This window comes from Lynx rufus, unplaced genomic scaffold, assembly GCF_022079265.1.
Source record: "Lynx rufus isolate CCGP_SWC_20201006 ecotype Redwood Valley unplaced genomic scaffold, mLynRuf1.p SCAF_45, whole genome shotgun sequence".
In the NCBI taxonomy this organism is placed as follows: Eukaryota; Metazoa; Chordata; class Mammalia; order Carnivora; family Felidae; genus Lynx; species Lynx rufus.
In genome coordinates this window covers 682,188-700,481 of record NW_025814862.1, presented here as the reverse complement: position 1 = coordinate 700,481, position 18,294 = coordinate 682,188, and the positions used below count along the sequence as shown (strand labels likewise).

The 18,294-nt window shown below is 58.9% G+C and overlaps 1 protein-coding gene across 1 annotated transcript in view; it reads right to left on the bottom strand.

Annotated features, from left to right (window-relative positions):
• Positions 1 to 563: 563 nt before the first annotated feature.
• Positions 564 to 18,294, bottom strand: part of ARVCF (ARVCF delta catenin family member) — a 50,091-nt gene continuing 32,360 nt past the window's right edge. The window contains exons 4-18 of the mRNA XM_047098274.1: positions 12,715 to 12,873; positions 12,013 to 12,536; positions 10,482 to 10,981; positions 9,632 to 9,815; positions 8,682 to 8,799; positions 8,078 to 8,249; positions 6,246 to 6,317; positions 4,744 to 4,871; positions 4,275 to 4,425; positions 3,790 to 3,988; positions 3,590 to 3,701; positions 3,381 to 3,471; positions 3,010 to 3,063; positions 2,525 to 2,610; positions 564 to 1,356 (exon numbers count right to left, since the gene is read on the bottom strand). Of these exons, the coding sequence (XP_046954230.1) occupies positions 1,330 to 1,356; positions 2,525 to 2,610; positions 3,010 to 3,063; positions 3,381 to 3,471; positions 3,590 to 3,701; positions 3,790 to 3,988; positions 4,275 to 4,425; positions 4,744 to 4,871; positions 6,246 to 6,317; positions 8,078 to 8,249; positions 8,682 to 8,799; positions 9,632 to 9,815; positions 10,482 to 10,981; positions 12,013 to 12,536; positions 12,715 to 12,873 (2,577 nt within the window). The 3' untranslated portion in view covers positions 564 to 1,329. The remainder of the gene's footprint in view (positions 1,357 to 2,524; positions 2,611 to 3,009; positions 3,064 to 3,380; positions 3,472 to 3,589; positions 3,702 to 3,789; positions 3,989 to 4,274; positions 4,426 to 4,743; positions 4,872 to 6,245; positions 6,318 to 8,077; positions 8,250 to 8,681; positions 8,800 to 9,631; positions 9,816 to 10,481; positions 10,982 to 12,012; positions 12,537 to 12,714; positions 12,874 to 18,294) is intronic.

Sequence of the window (18,294 nt, the reverse complement as noted above, 5' to 3'; positions counted from 1 at the left end):
GGTAGACATGGGGCCCCACCACAGTGCAGGGTGTAGTCTCTGGCACCTGGCCCCTTGGGGTCCCTGGGTGGCAGTGAGTAGAAGCAACTTGCCCAGTCCTTCCTGGCCTTGTTTATGGAAGAGTGGGCTCAGACCAACTCTGGCATTTATAGATTGCCCAGCTAGCAAGTAATGAAGTAGAATTAGTTTGCATCTCTCTAAATCCACAGCTGCCTAAACCAACCCTGGCCCTCTGGCTCCCTCAGAGGCTCCTTAGGGATTCCCCTACCCACCCCCCCCCCCCCAACCCCATCCTGGCTGAGCCCGCCTGCATGTAGACGAACCTCTGGCCAGGACACCACCCTGGGACCCAGGTCCCAGTTAACCACCCAGGAGCAAGCCCTCTCCTCTGAGCGTGTAGAAAGGGGATCACAGGAGCCTGGGAGTTCATGTGTGGAAACACTCCTGGGGCCTAGGAGCTGAGCCCCCTATGGACACCACCTCTACCCATTTCCCACCTGACAATCAGGGAGGAGCAAAAGATGTGAGCCATAGAAGATAGAAAGTTCCTTTGTTGCTTTTTTTAATTTTTAAATTTTCTTACAAAAATTTAGGTGTTTACCAATACAGTCTTATTTTGGTTTTGTTTTTAATGCTTTTTGTCAGTGTTCTTCTTCTGTTTTTAAGTCACAAACAGCAGGCACTAGGCAGCAGTCCCCCGCTGCTGCCGAAGGTCAGTCCCAGAGGTGTGACTCAGGGCTCCGGCAAACAGGAGTGGCAGCCATGGCCTGGGCCAGAGTCGCTCAGAGAAGGCTCCTGCCACACTGGGCTCCATGTATCCGAGGGCAGGGTGGGGGCAAGCACAGCCTGACACCCACCTCACTGCCTCCAGAGCCTCTCTGCACGGCCAGCCCCTGCCCGTGTTCTGTCTGCCATGCAGGGTGAGACTCAGAGCCCAGTGGATCCCCTCCATCTTCCAGAGTTAAACTCCTTCCCTGAGCCCCCCTCCCTGCTAGACTCCTCTGGGGCCTTGCACATACAAGAGCACACTCTTTTACATCACCAGCCCCAAAACAAAGCCTGGTGCCTTGTCCTGCCACCTCCCTGGGCCCCACCCTGGCAGCTCCACTGGCCTTCTCTCTCTCACTCACACACAGCACCATGTCAGTAAACAGCTAACTCAGCCTAAGGAGTTAGGAGGTGGGGCAGGAAGGGAGGTGTGTCCAGAATGTCCGGCCCTGGCTCCCAGGCGAGAGGCGCTGCCAACCCCTGGCGCCAGGGGGCTCCAAGCTCCACAGCAGGGTCTGTGAGGGCCGGCCCTGGAGTTCCCTTCTTCCCAAGATCAGATCCCTAAGAACAAATGGCTGGGCCCGAGCCCTAAGGAGGGAGAGGGGGAAGGTTGAGCAGGGTGGCCTGGTGGCTAGGTGGACCCCTCCACAGGCTATGCCAATGAAAATGTGGATAAAGGCGGCTGCTATGAGTGGTGCAGGCTGACCCCAAGAGTCTGGGCATCAGGGCCAATCTGACTTGCTGGTCCAGGGAGGGCACTGTGCTTACGGCATTTAAATGTGGGGGAACCATCCCTGCTCTCTGGCCTTATCTCCTCTGGGTCCTTGATGACCTGGGCTGGGACTGAAGACCCAGGGAAGCATGTCCCTCTCCGACCTCAGCCTGTCCATAAAATGGGCATTTAAGCCTGATGAGTTTGAAGTCAGGGTCCCACCAGGGAGCACGAAGGGAAAGAACATGCAGCCAGCAGAGATTAACAAGAAGCCCCTGCCCAGAGGACGGGAAACAGTTGAATGAAAAACCAGACAAGAGAACGTACCAGGCATGCAAGCTAGACCCAGGAGTCAACGGGCTGAGGCTTAGCGTCCCCCACGGCGTCCACCAGCCTGACCGCAGGCCTGCTGGGCCCAGGCGGAGCCTTCCTGCTGGGGTCGGGCTGCAGCGGACGGGCAGTGGGCAGGAGGGCGTTAGAGGCAGAATACAGCATGTTAGTCAGTGCTGACAGGTTGGGGCTGGGCCGCTCAGCGGGTAAGGCCAGAGACAGGGTGCACAGGAAGGGGAAGCTGAGCTAGTGTGGCTCACATAGATGCGGAGTGACACGTGGACACACACAGGCCTGTGCCCAAAGCCAGGGGATTGTCACAGAGTGGACTGGGAGGTGTTGTCATGGAGGCAGGACCATGGTGGGCCCTCACCCACTGCCCACTCACACACACAGGCAGAGAAAGATGAAGAAGACACACTTGCTCAGACTCCCCTGGCTCTGTGCGTTGTTCTGGGCAGCGTCCCTGTCCCGTGCCCCCTCTCTCCCAGTGCATGTGAGCTTCAAGTCACCTGTACCCATAGACTGACTCTGCTGGTAATGTTCCTGAGGCGGGAGGGCCGGTCCTCAGGCTTGATCTCCCAGCCCAACTGCCTTTCAGATGAGCTCCACCCCAGGCTGACTGGGCAGCCTAAACTCAGCACCTCGCCGGCGCCCCTCTCAGGCAAGCCCTAGCTATGCCACATCTCTAGGCACCTGCCCACAGCCACTTACTTTCAACGGTTCCTTCTCAGAGGCCTCCCCCGCAGGGTCACTGCCTCGAGCCCTCAGCTCCCTCCGGTCCACAGTAGAGTATCCATCTTGGGGTGGGGACATGAGGGGAACTCTGAGGGGCAGGCACCACAGGAGCAGATCTCCCTCTCAGCCCAGATGCAGGGGGGCCCACCTACCCTGCCCCAGCACTGTGTGGGAGGACTAGGTCAGGTCTTCTCACGACCCCTCCCATGATGGTGGCTCAGAACACACCAGCCTCCACCCAGTCCCCCGCAGCTGGCAGGCCAGACCCCAGCTAGGCACTGACCCCTCCCTGGCTGTCCACCCCCCTCACCAGCACCGCTAAACCAGATCTCTTCCAACCAGCACCTCCTTGGAAGACCTCTCCAGCACCAAACACACAAGACAAAACCACCTGGCCCATCTCAGCACCTCTCCCCTCCTCCTCCCCAGAAAACAAGACGCCCTGCATTATCTGCACTCACCTGGGCCAAGTGCCTCCATGGGGATCACGTCCCGGCTGCCCAGTTTCTCACCATCTGCAAGGCACAAGCCAGGTGGCTGGGGATACAGTGCAGTGGGGATACCAGAACAGACAGACCCCCAGCACAGCTGGCCTCAGGGACTCTTCATCACTAACTTCTTTGCACCATTCTGCCAGGCCTCTGTCATTGACAGCACCACCCCGGCTTAACATCAATGTGGACACCATGGGTGTAGAGGTGGTAGGAGGCTGCAAGCCAGGAAAGCTCCCTCCACACCTAGCCCTCACCTGCCTTGTCACTATCAGTGCCCCTGGGTAGAGGAGCATCTCATACCTTAGGGATAGGTTTCCATGCCCCCACTCGGTACTCACCAAGGCTCCTGTCCACCAGTGGCAGCGTGCTGTCATCAAAGCCTCCAGGACTTGGTGCTCCTTTGGGTCCCTTGGCAGTAGCAGTGGCTGACTGTGTATGAGAAGAGGTACACAAAACAGACAGGATAGGGTGCAGGGTTAGGGGCACTCCTGTGGGGGACCTGGCCTGGAGAAGTGAAAGAGGGAAAGAAAGGCCAGGCAGGCCACACCTGGAAGCGCGCCTTGGTCCAGCCATCTTTCTGTAGGGCACCACGCAGCTCCTTGTAGCTCCATACAGTCTGTAGCACGTGGGATGCGGCCTTCGCCTCACGTACTGATTGGCTGCAGCCAGGTCCAGGGCGGGGTCAGCAACCGGCCACGCCCCCCTCCCACTGGGACCCCACCCTCCCCAGGCCAGGCCCTCAACCACCTGGTAGCGCCAAGTGCCACCAGCGCTGGAATGCCTCGGGCCTGTAATAGTGAGCGTGCGTTGTCCAGGCTGTCGGACACGATCTCGTGGATGGTGTTGAGCACAGCCACCACCGTGTCCTCCTCCAGGCGGGCACCAGGTCGCACCGGAGCCTGTGCATTGCGCACGTTCCGCACCAGCTCCGCCATGGCATAGCTCCCTGAAGGACAGGGGCAAGTGTTAGGACACGCCTCTGCTCACCCCAGCGGGAAGGAAGGGGATTCAGACGCGGCCTCCACCAGGAGAGCCCAGGAAGCTGCAACGTCACCTGCCGTGTACAGGGGATAGGCTCTGAGACCATTCAGGAAGACATGAGCTCCAGAATGACAGGGGCAGGGCCGGGCCCTTGACCTCCCCACCCTGCCAGTCCCTCTGCCCCTGCCCATGGGACCCCAGAGCAGACCACCGGGCTCTGTATCCCGGCTCAGCCCCACCAGTGTTCTCACCAATGAGGTCCTTGTTGCGCCGGTCCAGCGAGAGGTTGCGCAGGGCAATGGCAACAGCGCGCACCACCTTGTCAGTCTCGGACTGCAGCAGCTCCACGAGCACCGGAAGCCCACGCTCCTTGCGCACCGTGGCGCGGATGTACGTGGCCCACTGTGGCAGTGGAGCAGGTAGGGTGCTCAGCACACTCAGGCATGCCTACATGCCAGGGCACTCTCCCACCTGAACCCTGGCTGTTCCCTCTGGCTGGACCCTCCACCCTGGCATGACAAAGTCCTACCCAAGCAACTCAATTCTACCTCCAGCTTGCATCCTTTGTGCCCCAAACCACCCGGAACCTTGAACCTCCTGGACCTCGGGGAGACATGGTGTCCCCTACTCTCCCTCCCAACCTGGACAAAGTCAGAGGCAGGCACCAACAGGATACCTAAGATTTTCTCTGTCCCCTCCCTACCAGGCTTGGCCTCTCACCATCCAGTTGCCAGCGCTGAGGTTCTGCAGGGCGCCAGCGGCAGCCTCCAGGGTGTTAAAGTTCCGGCTCTCCGTGAGGAGGGAGAGGTAGAGACGTACCACCTCGGGCTGATACAGCAGCTCAAAGCCTGGGCACAGAGCACCCACCACCCACAGTCACCCACACCTGCCCCCATTATCCCCTCTCCTCCCAGGGTGAGAGTCAGCTGGGGCCAGGGATGGGTGTGGTGCAGTGAGGGAAAATTTAACATCAATGCATTCACTCTTTATGGGCCACCCAAAGGAGAAGGCATTCCCATTTCATGGAAGAACAGAAGCTCAGTGAGACGCAGTGGGTCTAAGTGAGGTCACTGTTCCTTTGCCCCTGGTGCAAAAGAAATGGTCTAGACCTGCCTGGCAGCCAGAGCATCCAGGAGGTCAGGGGTAGGGAGGGAGGTGGCAGCCAGGGTGGCTGCCCTAGCAACGGAACTCAAACTCCCTAATAGCAGAGCCAGCCCTCCCATGTAGATAGGCTGTACAACTAAGAGGAGGAGCCCTAGCAACAAGACCCACCCTCCCTAGCAACAGGGCCCTGTTCCCTCCTATGTAACTAAAGCTCTGTCCAGTGGCCATCCCTAGCAACAGGGCCTGCCTTCTCTGTCTACAACCTGCTCAACCACTCCGGGCTGCAGCAGAGTTGCCCCAAGGCACTCAGAGAGGAGGGCCTGAGCAGCCTTTCAGCTGGCCTGTACCCAAACATTACTCCCTCTCCCGGGTCCTCCCACCTGACATTTCATCACCCCCTCCACATTCCTCATGCCTCCTTGGTCCCTCTACTCCAGCCTCCCTGGGATTCCTCTTCCCCAAATGCTCCAAGAACGTCCCCCATGCAACATGTTACCCCTCAGGGTGTTTGCAGGAGCTGGTCCCACTGCCTGTGATGCTTTCCCCTAGACCTCCCATGGCCGGGGTCTTCCACCCTGCTTGGGGGTGTCTGGGTTTGCAGGGTGGGCTGTGGCTTGGGACTCACTAGGGCAGATCTCTCTTACTCAGGCTGGATTCCCAGTGCCAGCACACAGGGCTCCAGACAGGGGATAAGAAAGACAAACTGCTCTGCCCCCTGTGTGATCAGCCTCTGTACTAGATATGACTATACACCCCAACTCCCAAACCACCCTGAGTGAATGTGAGCTCCTCAGCTGATACTGGAAGGTCCTGCCCACCTGGTCTCTGCCCTTCACCGAAGGCCTCACTCTAGCCCCTCTCGTCTTTCACATGCTGTGTGACGTTGCAATCACCTGGCCTCTCTGTGCCTGTTCCCCCCACTGCCTGAAGTGACCCACGGAACTGACCCTGATTCTGAACCCTTAGCAGGTGCCCAGGAACTGGATGGTCCTCTGGGGAACCTCATACCTGTGGTCCTATTTTCCATCAGATCCCCAAGGCCCTTCAAGCCTGTTTAGTAGCACAAAGCTTCACTACCTGGATAGGCCTGTGCCTGAACTCTGCCTCTACACACTCACCTTTGGCAGCCTCAGTTCGCTTGGGTAGGTCTAGCGTGTCAAAGTTCCGGTCCATCTCACCATCCTTCTTCCCTGGAACAGAGTAGGGGGAGGTGAAGCAGACTCTGCAGAGAATGGGTGTGCATCAGGAGGGCTGGACACAGCACTTTCCTTCCTGAAGCAAACCCAAGAGCGCCCCCAAGAGGCCTTGGCAATGGAACACTATTCTGTGTTTAGGTAGGCAGGGAGGGCCGGAGAAGGGCAGTGGTGGCAGTGGGGACTGTGGATGTCCCAGCCTTGCCCCCAGAAGCCAGAACTCATCTCCTTCAGATGCTGGGAGAAGCACTGCAGACCACCCAAAGGCCTTGCAGCTGCCAGGAGCTAGGAGCCCAGGCTGGGTGGCAGGTAGGTACAAAGCTGAGGATTGGCAAGGACAGGATGTGCCTGGTTGAACAGTAAAGCAAAGCTGGGGCCAAGAGTCCCAGCCACAAGGAAATGCCCACCCGGGGGCAGAACCTGGTCCCAGGCTCTGCTGGCTAAGAGAGACCTTGGCCCACAGGCTGAACCCCTACAGCAGCCCCACCTAACACTTGTCAGCCTCAGCCTGCACACCTCCATGAATGAGCTCGCTATCTCCCACTCACCCTCATCTCAGATGAGGGAGCTGCTTCTCCTCTGAAAAGCAGCAGAACAGAGTTCAGATATCTGGGATCCCAGCCTCATGGGGCCTCTCTGTCTCCCTCTAAGCCATATATTGCCTCATTCCCAGGGACAGACTTTGTTCACTGTTACCCCTGGGGACGAATATACCCAGGCCCTGCCCCCTCTTTGGCTCTTCCTGCTCCAGCTCCAGCTCCAGCCCTGCAGACATAGCTGAGTCTGAAGTTATAGAGGAACAGCCTGTTGGCCTCCCAAAAGGTCCAGGGCTAACATTCCTGCCATTGTCATGCCTACACAGTTGTCATGGAAATGGCTGCTTGGAGAAGGGACTGGGGATGGGGCAGGGCCCTGAGACTGGACTGCCCTGCAGTTGTCATGGAGATAACTACCTAAACAATAGGGCAGGGGGCACCTCCCTGGTGCCCACTGCACCCACCAGGCCTGGACAGCAGGACAAACAGGGACTCACCTTGATGGAACCACTCCTCTGGGCAGCCGGAGGAAGCACAGGAGAGAGGAGACGAGCCTGAGTGGGCAGCAACCCCCCCACACCCTCCCAGGAGGCCTCAACTTCCCACTGAATACCCTGGGTTGAGTAGATGGGTCATGGAATCCTACCACAATTACTTTGGAGGGCTGAGTGCCAGCAAATGGGATAAGAAAGGGAGGCCTGGAATCAGAACAGGTCCACATGATGGGGAGGAGTGGGTGAAGGCAGTGTACAGATGTCACCCGGCAGGTGCCAGGGAATGCAGATCCTGGAACCTGTACCTAGCAAATGCTGGTCAGGATGGTGTGAAGGCAGGGTGGGGTGCTGCCCTCAGGGCATCTCAGGGTCTTCAGGTGCTCTGTGAATGCCAGGAGGCAGCATCGTCTTTGGTACTTCCCAAACATGAACCCATAGAACCCTTCTCAGAGCTGAGGGACCGAGTCTAGGCAGCAGCAGGGACACCACACAGGTTCACTCCTGTCCTCCCCTGGGGGACCCACAGTGCAGATGAGGGAACGCCGGCCTGTCAGCTGGATGACCCAGGGGGCTGGGCCCAGCCTCCGAGGCTCCCGGCTTCCCCACCTGCCCATCAGGAGCTGACCAGGTGGTCTCTGGCTTCCGTGCCTGCCATGGGTATGGAAGAACTTTCAGCCTGGGGTTGCATGGGGAGTCCTAGAATGGTACCCCAGTCCCTCCCACACACCTTTGGCCTTCTTGCCACCGAAACAGCCAGCGTCATCCCGCTTCCGGCGCTGGGAGCCTGCAGTACCGCCTGGGGGCCCAGGCTCAGCCTCCTGGTACCTGTCGGCCCCAGGCACCTCCTTGTGCACATGGTAGGACAGGTTCCGCATGATACACACACAGTTCTCCACCGACTGTGGGGAGAGGAGAGTTGATGGAGCAGGGCCAGGTGGGCACGGAGACTGCTAACCTTCCTGGCAAAGACTGGCCACAGCCAGTGTGCACAGAAGGAACCAGGGATGCAAAGATGGGAAGGCCTAAGCTAGGGGGCCCATGTGGGTAAGAACTCCCAGAGAAGGGCTGAGGAAGAAAAAAGGTGGAAAACACACTGTGTGTAGGACCTCATCCGGGGCTTCAGGAATGTCCACTTCAGTGTGGCCACTATGAGATGGTCCATGCCCAGGGCGCTGCCCCAGACCGGTATGCCTACTCCCCCTGTACTGCCCAGATAGTTTAGGGCCCCCTGGGTCCGGTTCCTGCTCCATCTCCCAGAACCCTTTGTAGGAAGCTATGAGACTGCCCCTGCCCGGGACCTGCTAGAGCTCTCCCTGGCAGGCTCCACCCACCTTGTTGTCCGTGTCCTTCCTGCCCACAGCTGACTGCAAGGCGTGCAGCAGGGCGTCTACCAGCCCTTCACATTCCCGGAGGCGGCGCCGGGCCTCTGCACCATCCGAACTCACGTTCCTGGGTGGCCAAGAGCAAGCCCTGTGACCCCTGGCTCCCATGGCAAATTCCCAGCCCTCACCTGGCTTTGGGGTCTTGTCTTCATCTGTAAAACAGGCTCTGACACCACCCTGTTGGGGCTACTGACAGTGCCCTGACCACTGAGACCCCAGGAAGGAGCCCCAGCCTGGCATCTGTATGGCACAGAGGGCCTTCTCTGATGACCGGTTGAATTGGAAATGGGCAGAAGTGGCTCCAGAGGTGTGAGTCCATTTGCAGGCAATTATGGGCTTTCCCTACCCCAGGGGCAGTTCTGGGCTCCACCTTACCCTGAGGTGAAGACCCCATAGGGCCACGGGGGTACATCCTGATGGACAGGCAGGACAGTGGGGAGCCAGCGCTGCCTGTGGGGACTCCACAGGGAATCCCAGGGTGGGAGGGTGAGGGCAGAGGTTGCAAGGAGGTAGAATGAGGCCTCTGAGGCCACCTGAAGATGAGGGTCCTGGCTCCCCCTACCCTGGCTGTCACGGTGATAGGAGAGTGTATCAAAACTGAGCAGGGCTGGGGCCATGGGGTACTACATGACAGCGTAGCAGACCTTGTCCAGAGGCTGCCCTTGGTGATGAGTACAGCCTCATCAGGCCCCATTCTCAGGACTCAGGCAGGAACTGTGGTATGGCTGTGAAGCTCCTAAGACTTGGGTGGCTAGTTCTCTTCCACACTTTATAGGACATGAGAACATGGCTATTCCCAGTTTTGCATGTAGGCTCTGGTGCCTGGCTCCCACCTCCTTGACCGGGAATAGCCCTGGGTAACCTCATAGGGAATGCCTAAGCCCAGCCCCCACCCACACCTCAAGCAGCCTGATGTGTTCTTGAAGACTGTTGTCCACTCGGCATCTCTTGGCTTGGAATCCTCGTTGGGCTCACGTTCCCAGCCCGAGTGGGGCACAATGACCTCATGGGTTAGTGTCTGCAGGCCGTGATCAATGATGACCATCTTCAGGGGCTCATAGGATGACAGGTTCCAGAGTGTACCTGCAGGATGCCATCAAGCAGCCAGTGCTGACCACACAGGCAGTGACCTCCCTACCTCCCCATGTGACCTTGCTCAGGACCTGCCCCATCCTTCGTCAGCCCTACATCAGACTAGAAGATAGGAAGTGACAAAAGCCATGAGGAGTGTTGGGTGCCTACCCTGGCCCAGGCAAGATGTGCACAGGCACTCAATAATAGCTACTGGCTGGGAGGAAGCACCAGAGGGGCTGGGACACAGAGGAAGGGCTGGCAAGGAGCCTGTGGCTAGACACACAGATACTTTCTCTTCCTCCATCCATTCTCAACCTCATGGGTGGATGGGACTACTGCTCCATTGGCTCTACCCAAAGTGGTCATGTGACCCTATCTGGCCAATTGGGTCCCATGAGGCACAATCACTCACCACTGCCCCACTGGAGGGTGGGACCAAGACGCTGGACCTGGAGAGTACAGGGACATGGGGGCAAGTGGAGAGGGGTCCTGCCTGAGGGGCAGCAAAGTCCAGAGATAGAGACACTGGGGACCACTCAGTCTGAGCCTGATGCCTACCCCCCAGCAGCTGGGACTCCTGACTAAATGGGTGGTGTGGGGGGGGGGGTGTCTTTTTCTGGCCAAGCCTCGCTCTCCTCCTCCCTGAGGGATGTGGGGAAGCCAGGTACCACTCACCTGTGACGAGCTCTCGAACCTCATTGTCCCGGGCAGCCCGCAGTAGGCGCACCAGGGCAGGCACACCGCCACAGTCGCGGATGGCAGCCTTGTTGTCTGTATCTCGGCCATAGGAAAGGTTTCGCAGTGCTCCACAGGCCCGCCGCCGCACCTCTGCCCTTGGGTGGTCCAGCAGAGCGACGAGCAGAGGCAGGCCCCGCAGCTGCCGCACACGTCGCTTGATGCCCTCGTTCTCAAAGCACAGGTGTTGCAGATAGGCAGCCGCGTTGGCTTTCACGGGATCCACGGGGTGCCGCAGCATGGCCAGTACCTCTGGCAGCTCAGGGTCCCGCCAGCGTGGCTCCTTACGGGCGCTGTCCACTGAGGGTGACCGCCGTACCACCCGGTCCAGGCTACCCAGGCTGCCCCGTTCTGGCTGGGCCAGGGGTGCTGTCGCAGCTGGAAACGGGGGCCGCTCCTCCATCAGCTCACCGCCATCATCTGCCACATCCTCATAGGCCCTGTGCAGGCAGGCAGGGCACATGAACATCTCAGCACTGTCACAAGATGCCTGCTCCAGAGTGGCATCACTATACTTTCTCCAGGGGACCATGAACCCATTAAGGGCAGGGATAGGCCAATAACCTCGGTATTTGACCCCAAGCACCGAGTGGGTGCTGAGAGTCATGACCTAGGCCAGCAAGAACAGACTCCCAGACAATGATGGAGCCAAACACCAGCCAATGGTTACCAAGGCTTGCATCAGGGAGCTCACTCACTCTCATCACCATGCAGTGTTCCCCAATTCTGAGCTAAATGCGTTTCTATGAAACATCTGTGTCCATGACTGGGAGTCCTGCCTTTCCATGAGGCCCATCTCTGCGATGCAGGATCTGCCAGGATCTGCAGGTAGGAGGTGACCCTCCCCTGCACACAGCCATCCTGGTGGGACTCTATGAGGGGCATTCAGGCCACCAGTCCCCCAGAGCATAAGATGTCTCTGTGGGTTGTCATCATCAAACCCACTTCCTAGGGCAGAGATTAAGGCTAGGAGGGGTCAGGTGTCTTGTCTGCGGTCACACAGCACAATCCATATGAAGGCTGTGATCACGTTCCCACTCTACAGATAGAGGAACTGAGGGCAGAGATGACAGAACCAGAGCCTGTGCTGGGAAGAGCTGGGTGGCTTAGGTTCTGGCTGCTTTTGTAGGGGAAACTGAGGCCCAGGGAAAGGCTGGAGCCTCAAACTCAGAAAAATGTGCTAAGCCTCTTGTGCTCATGTCTTCATGGTTATCTGACTAGAACAGGGCTAGCAGGCACTGGGCACTGTCACTAACCTCCCTAATGTCCTAGACCCACAGGGAGGGTACCAACTGCAACTCCACCATCCCAGAGGCTGCCCTATTGCTGTCTTTGAAAAGAGCTCAGTCCAATTCAAACTAACATGTGTAACTTAGCCCTGGCAGCTACACTTCCTGTGGAGGATTCTCTGGTGGGGGAGTGGAAGGCAGACTTCCTGGAGGCAGTCAGTGGCCGGACACAGGGTGCTCACCTGGTGCGAAAGCCACGCCCACACTCAGGCCTCCTCCTAGTGGCAGTGCCATAGTCAGGCTCCAGCTCCGGGCCACCCTCGTCATCGGCAGCCAGGCTGCGTGTGTCATCCTCCAAACCATATGGTTCCGCCTGAAAGCGCTCGGGCTGGGAGCGGCCGGCTGGCGGCACAGGCTCAGGGCCTGCAGGGAAGGCCTCACGTCGGCCAGGCAGTGTGAAGCAACCATCCACAGGGCCTGGGCCAAGGGGGCCACGTGGGGGCCGCACACCCAGCCCACGGGATAGACTGCCGTAGCTGGGGACATCACGGGGCTCAGTGCCGTCGGTAAAGCTGCCCCCACTGCTGAGGTAGGCACGGGAAAGCGTGGCTGCTGGGCCACCCCCACGTAGCAGGAAGTGTCGGTCCAGGGGGCCATCTGCGAAGGGGCCTAGCGGGGGGCCGCCGTCCAGCAGGGGGAGGCCATCTGGGCCTACAGGCACTTGGCGCACTGTTCTCGTGGTCACCGTCTTGACCGTCTTGGTGACCTGGTGGGTAAGTGGGTGGCCAATGGGCTGGGCAGCCTGAGAGGCCTGGACACTGCCCCAGCAGGGCCAGGGTGGCCTAGATCTTCCACCTGAGCAATAGGTGGCCCCTGGGAGGCCACTCTATAAACGGAACTATGGCTACACAGCCTACTTGCCCATTGCCTGGGCCCCGCCATACCTTGGTCTCAGTGCGCCGGGTAGTACCATCTTCTGATGTGACAATGGACACGTGAGAAGTAGGTGTACCAGGGTCCTCCTCTACCGTCACAGTCTCCTCCAGCACCTCGGGCGCCTCTGGCATTGTGGCCAGCGAGGCCTGGCTGCCCGGGCTCTGTTCCTGGGCAAGACGGGGCTGTCAGTGTGAGGAGCCACAGTTCACCCGGCCCTGGAGTGCAGATGCTTGTACTGGCCTAGATGCCAGGAGTGCCTTCATCCTACCCCTGGAACCCATGGACCCTAAGGTCTGTCTCAGAAACAGCTAGTGAAGACAGCAGCTCCAGTCTTGTCTCTGAACACCATGGGTGCCCTGGGGGCTGACCTTCCCCAATGCTGGGGCCTCCTTGGGCTGAGTTGGCAGATGAAGCCCCTGACCCCAGTAGTGCAGTCTTGGGCAGCCCTGTCTGAGCTGCAAGGTTCCTGGCTGCTACAGGTTCCTGGTGGGGCAAGGAAGTTGGTGGGATCTGCACGTTGCTCTCCTGACATGGCTCACTAGCCCTGGCTGGGCCCTCCCAGTATCCTGGGCGTCCTCCCTGACCCACCCCAGAAGCCTCCAGTGCAGAGGCCTTGGGATAGCAGTTTCAGCACTGCTCACTGACTCCTCGTGGCCACGCCCAGGCTCCCACTGTTCCCAAGGCCAGCTAGACGCCCTCGCAGGACAGAAATACCCAGTTCCCAGAATGCCCAAAATACCCTTGCTCCTTCCGGCCTGGACACTCGTTGGGTGTTGAGTGGGCACAGCCTGGCCCTACCTCATTTGGCCCAATGGTTGGTGCCCCCCCTCGAAATGCAGAGTGTTCTATCAGAGCCCAGAGATGGTAAATTCAGGCCGGGTGTACCTAGTTGGTCCCTGACAGGAATCCTGGTCCCCTCCCCACATACCTCTCCCCAAGTCTCTCCAACCTCAGTCACCCACCTCATTCTCAACCTGCAGCCCCCCCTTGCCTTCCTCTCTTCAGGGGCTGACCATGGTAGAATTACAGGCAAGATGGCTCTGGACAAGGCCCTCTTAAGGCCCATATGCCTATGGCCCGACTTGCCAGTGGAGAAACTGAGGCTCAAGGAGGACAGGCCAGTCCATAGCAGAGCTGAGCAGACTCCTGCTGTGCTGATTGGCAAAGGGGCCTGAGAGCCAAAGTCTATCTACCCCTGGGCCTCTGACTACATGGGTCCTCCACACCATGCCAATGTCCTAGGATAGCATCTGGCCAGGATGGGTAGGGGCTGAAACCCAAGCTGCAGTGGGCAGGCAAGTGGGGGCACATTCCTGGGCAGCCAGGGCCAGGTCAGCAGGAGGACAGGACCTGTTCTGTGGCTCAGATACTGTGCCTTGAAGGATCAGTCCCCCATCTGGGCCCCAGGCCTCTGAGGCCTACACAGAAATGGAGCTGAGGCCCAGGGAAGGGCATACTCATATCTGCCTGCCACCAGACCCCTACTCTGTTCCTGGCCCTGGGCCTGAGCAGTGTGTAAGGCTAAGTGTCCACAGCTGCCCTAGGGTCTGCCTCCCTAGGTCCTCAGGGTGTGAAGTCTCCTCAGGTTAGTGTCCTGACCTGAAAAAAAATGCTTAACTGAACATAGTTGTTGAGGTTCTGGGCCCCTGAAAACTCTTCAGGGGTCCAGAGAGATGCCTGGACCATGTCAGAACAGGTGTATCCCCTGGGTTCTGGTGACACAGGAAGGAAGAAATCACAGAATGCAGCCTCTTCTCCCAGAAGCAGGACCTCGGAGGACAACAATATGTGATTTTATAAAAAGGAAAATTGAGGCCTGACAGAAGGGAGAGGATTGACCAGGACTTCACAAACCTGGGGAATTTCAGGTATCCACAAAAAAGGCAAACTTTGCAAGGCCTTTTAGCTACACCTCACCCCTTGTGGGCCACAGCCTTGGTTGCCACTCAGTGTTGCAGGTAGAATGACCATTGGGGACCTGGCCAGGAAGGAGGAACATGTTCCCTGGGAAAGAGAATAAACTGAGACCCTAAATAGGGACATGCTGGTGAGCTGCCAGGCAAGGTGGCCTGGCCTCTTCTCTGAGGGCATTGGGAGATAGTTCTGGAGCAGATTCAGGGACAGCCTGTCACTGCTGAGGCCTCGGCTACCCCACCTGTATTTGGCAACTATGGGATCAAATGTGTGGCAGGCACTGAGCTCTCTCTGCCAGGCTCTGGGAGCCAGGCGTGGAGGGGTCTAGGACCACACGTTGGTGGCTGCAAGTGAAGGGGAGGGGTTCAGAGCAAGACTGACAGGAGGGGACCAGAGCACTGTCAGGAGGGCATGGGCCCTGAGTAGACTTGCATACATTTGCATAATTAACACTCTCAGAGAAGAGCCTCCTACTCCCTGGTTAGGGGGTGAGTGTGAGGAGGGAGGAGGAGGAGTAAGCAAACCTCAGACCTCAATGCTACTCTGAGGCTCAGTTTATTCTCACTCTAGTCTATGGTGAGGGTCTGACACAGTGCAGTGGGGGGACAAAGGGATGCAGGTCTAGGAGAGCCAAGTTCACCCCCCCACCCCCCACCAATGAGGCCTGGCAACCCTGCAGCATCGCCTACTAATACCCAACCCAGGCAGCCCGGTAGTGGGATCCTGAGGCCCCAAGAGCCCCACTGGCAAATGACCTCAGGGAGCTAAAAATGGGTGATGACTTCACCCAGACGGGCGGGCAGGCAGGAGCGTGAGTCAGCCTGTGATCACAGGAAGGCCTGGCCCCCGTTACACACTCCTGGGCACACATGCAGATAAGGACCTAGATACACATGCATGTACCTGGTTCCTCCAACAGGGACGTATGCACATATACATACGTATGTATGAGCACCCAGCCCAGTGCACAGACCCAAGCACATCAACCCTAACAGCCCCCAGTGCACAGTGCCCACTGCCTCCGGAGGGACTTGCACATATGAACACATCCCATCACCTCCTCCTACCTCCTATCTCTGTGTCCAACTCCCTAGACATCCACTCAACCACTCACTATGGGAGTTTCAGAGCTGACAGCAGAGTGGGGAACCAAAAGCCTACAGTAGGGAAAGGCCCAAGGTCAACCTGATGCTCAGGCCTCTATAACATCTTTGGGGTAGTGACATGGGATGGACTGATGACCAGCACACAGTTAGCACTCAATAGAGGCAGTTGCCCAGGGTGAATGCATCCCCTCAACTGGCTTCAAGACACTGGTCTAAGGCTGCAGGTCCACCTACAGCATACCCCAGGGACCCCTGGCCCTGCACCTGAGGTTCCCCCCTGCACCCCAGACACGGGCACCAGCCTGGACACACCACCCTTAGCCCTTCTCCATATCCCAAATCTTGCCAAATCCTGTCGACTGTCTCTTGTCACCTTTCCCCAGCCCTAACTTCATTCTTGCCCCTCTTCCTGGGACCACTGACCTGCCTCCCATTACCTACCTCCAGGGCCCAAACTATCCCCTGGCACTCCCATCCATGGTCTACCTCGTCCATGGCCCACAGGTCTGGCCCAGAGTGGGGCTCCTGTCCAGACCTGGGGTTTCCCATGGGCTCCCTTAAACTTGTGGGAGGGGCGTGGCCCAAGACTCCAAGCCCAGAGCCAGAGTGGCCAGTACTCAGAAAGGTAAACCCACAACTAGTCACCACTGCTCTCGAGAGGGTCCCCAGAGGCATGGAGCTGGGCATAGCAAGAGGGCCCTAGGCTCTGTCACACACCTGGAGCTCAGCTTCCTCATCTGGAAGTGGGAAGTACCTAGGGTATCAAGGCCATGGGACAAGGGGGATAGTGCCAGTCCCACCTTTGTGGCCTGATCTAAGGAATGTGGGGAGTAGGAAACAATGTGGGACAATGTGTAGAGGGGCAGCCACCTGGGCAAAAGCCCACAACAACCTCTGAGGTACATGTGGGAATGGCAGAGAGAAGGAACAGGGATACAAGCCAAGTTATAATGGTGGAGTCTGGACTGGGGTCGCAGAGGCTCACCAACTGCACTTGATAGATGAGAACTCATGGTATATATCATGAAAAACAAACCTCAGTGCAGGTGCCCCACCCTGTCCATGGTTTCACCTGCACACAGGGAATGCGTTAAGGTGGGATGCCATACCTGGTTCCCACAATCCCCAGTCCTGGCTCACAGAGGGCGCAAGACAGCTGGTACTGAATAAATGAATGAATGAATGAATGAACGAACGAGTGGGAAGAGTAAAGGAATGAAGGTGTCCCCCTGCCCCCTCCACCCCCAGCACAGTCATCACGGATAGAGTCCAAGACAATCCAGGCTGGGTCTCTCACCAGAGAGTGAGCCCTTGGCTACCACAGATGTCCTCTCTTGATGCCCACAGCCTCTGCCCAGCCCTGGCAGGTGGGGAGCTCACACCTCCACAGCAGCAGTCCACCTGCCAGGGCTTGCAGTCTACACTGAGTTGCCAAGAGGCCAGGGGGCAGTTGGTGCCCAGCAGACACCACTGGTTGCAGCGTTGCAGGGGATAGCAGGGCTGGCTTCACCCATCGCAGTTTCTCCAAGCCCAGCCCACATCCAACAGCTACACAATGGCCCCAACTCCCCCCAGCTGACCCCTACATCTCTGGGACAGTCACTGGCCAGACCCTAGGGGCCATACCAGAGATGCACAGCAAGCAGAAACCCAGCTGCCAAAGGTAGGCAGGAGTGATCTACCCCCTAATCACAAAGGGCCTGGGGCAGTTGCTCCTCCAGTCAGCCTCCGTTTCCCTGCCTGTTACTGGACCACAAACCCTCTGGGTACAAGGTGCGGGTAGCCCACACGCCTCCTTCCAGCTCCATCCCAGTACTGGGAGGCTGACTGACCGGGTTTCCCTCAGAGACCCCCTCCCGCCTCCGCACGTGGGCAGGGCCCTCCTCCACTCCTCCCCTCACGTGCGCTGCCGAGGCAGACAGGGCTTCCATTAAAGCTCCGGAAGCTCCTTCTCAGGTCCCCAGAGTCAGAGCCCGCGCTGGGAGTGTGAAGGGGAGGGGAGGCCCACCAAGCTCCCCAGGGAGCAGGAGGCCTAGCCCGGCTGCTCTCTCTTGACTCGGCATCTCTCCTGCACGGAGCGGCTGCTCAGGAAGTCTCCCACCCACTACCTAAGACCTAGGCACCTGTCCTGGGCGCTGCCTTACGGTGCACCCACCCCGATCCCTGCCTTCTTCTTGGCGCGGAGTCGCACCGCCTGGGGTCCTTGCACCGGATCCCCAGAGACCTCGTGGCCCCACCCCGCGCCTTGCACACCCCCCCCCCCCACCCCCGGGCATCGCGCTCACTCCACCGCCCCTCCCGCCCCGGGCCGAACGGCGGCGCCGGTCCGAGGCACAGACAATAGCCGCCTTCGGCCGGCAGCTCCACGGAACAAAAGCAGGTCCTCCCGGGAAGGCCGGCGCCCCGCCCTCCGCCGCCGGGCCCCAGGGATGGTGCCCCCAAGCCTGGGACCGAGTTCCCTCCAACCTGTCTGAGTTCGGCCGGCATCGGGCCGGGCTCGGCGGGGGGGTGGGGGGCTCGGGTCGTTAAGGGCGGCGGCGGCGGCGGCGGCGGCGGCGGCGGCAGCGG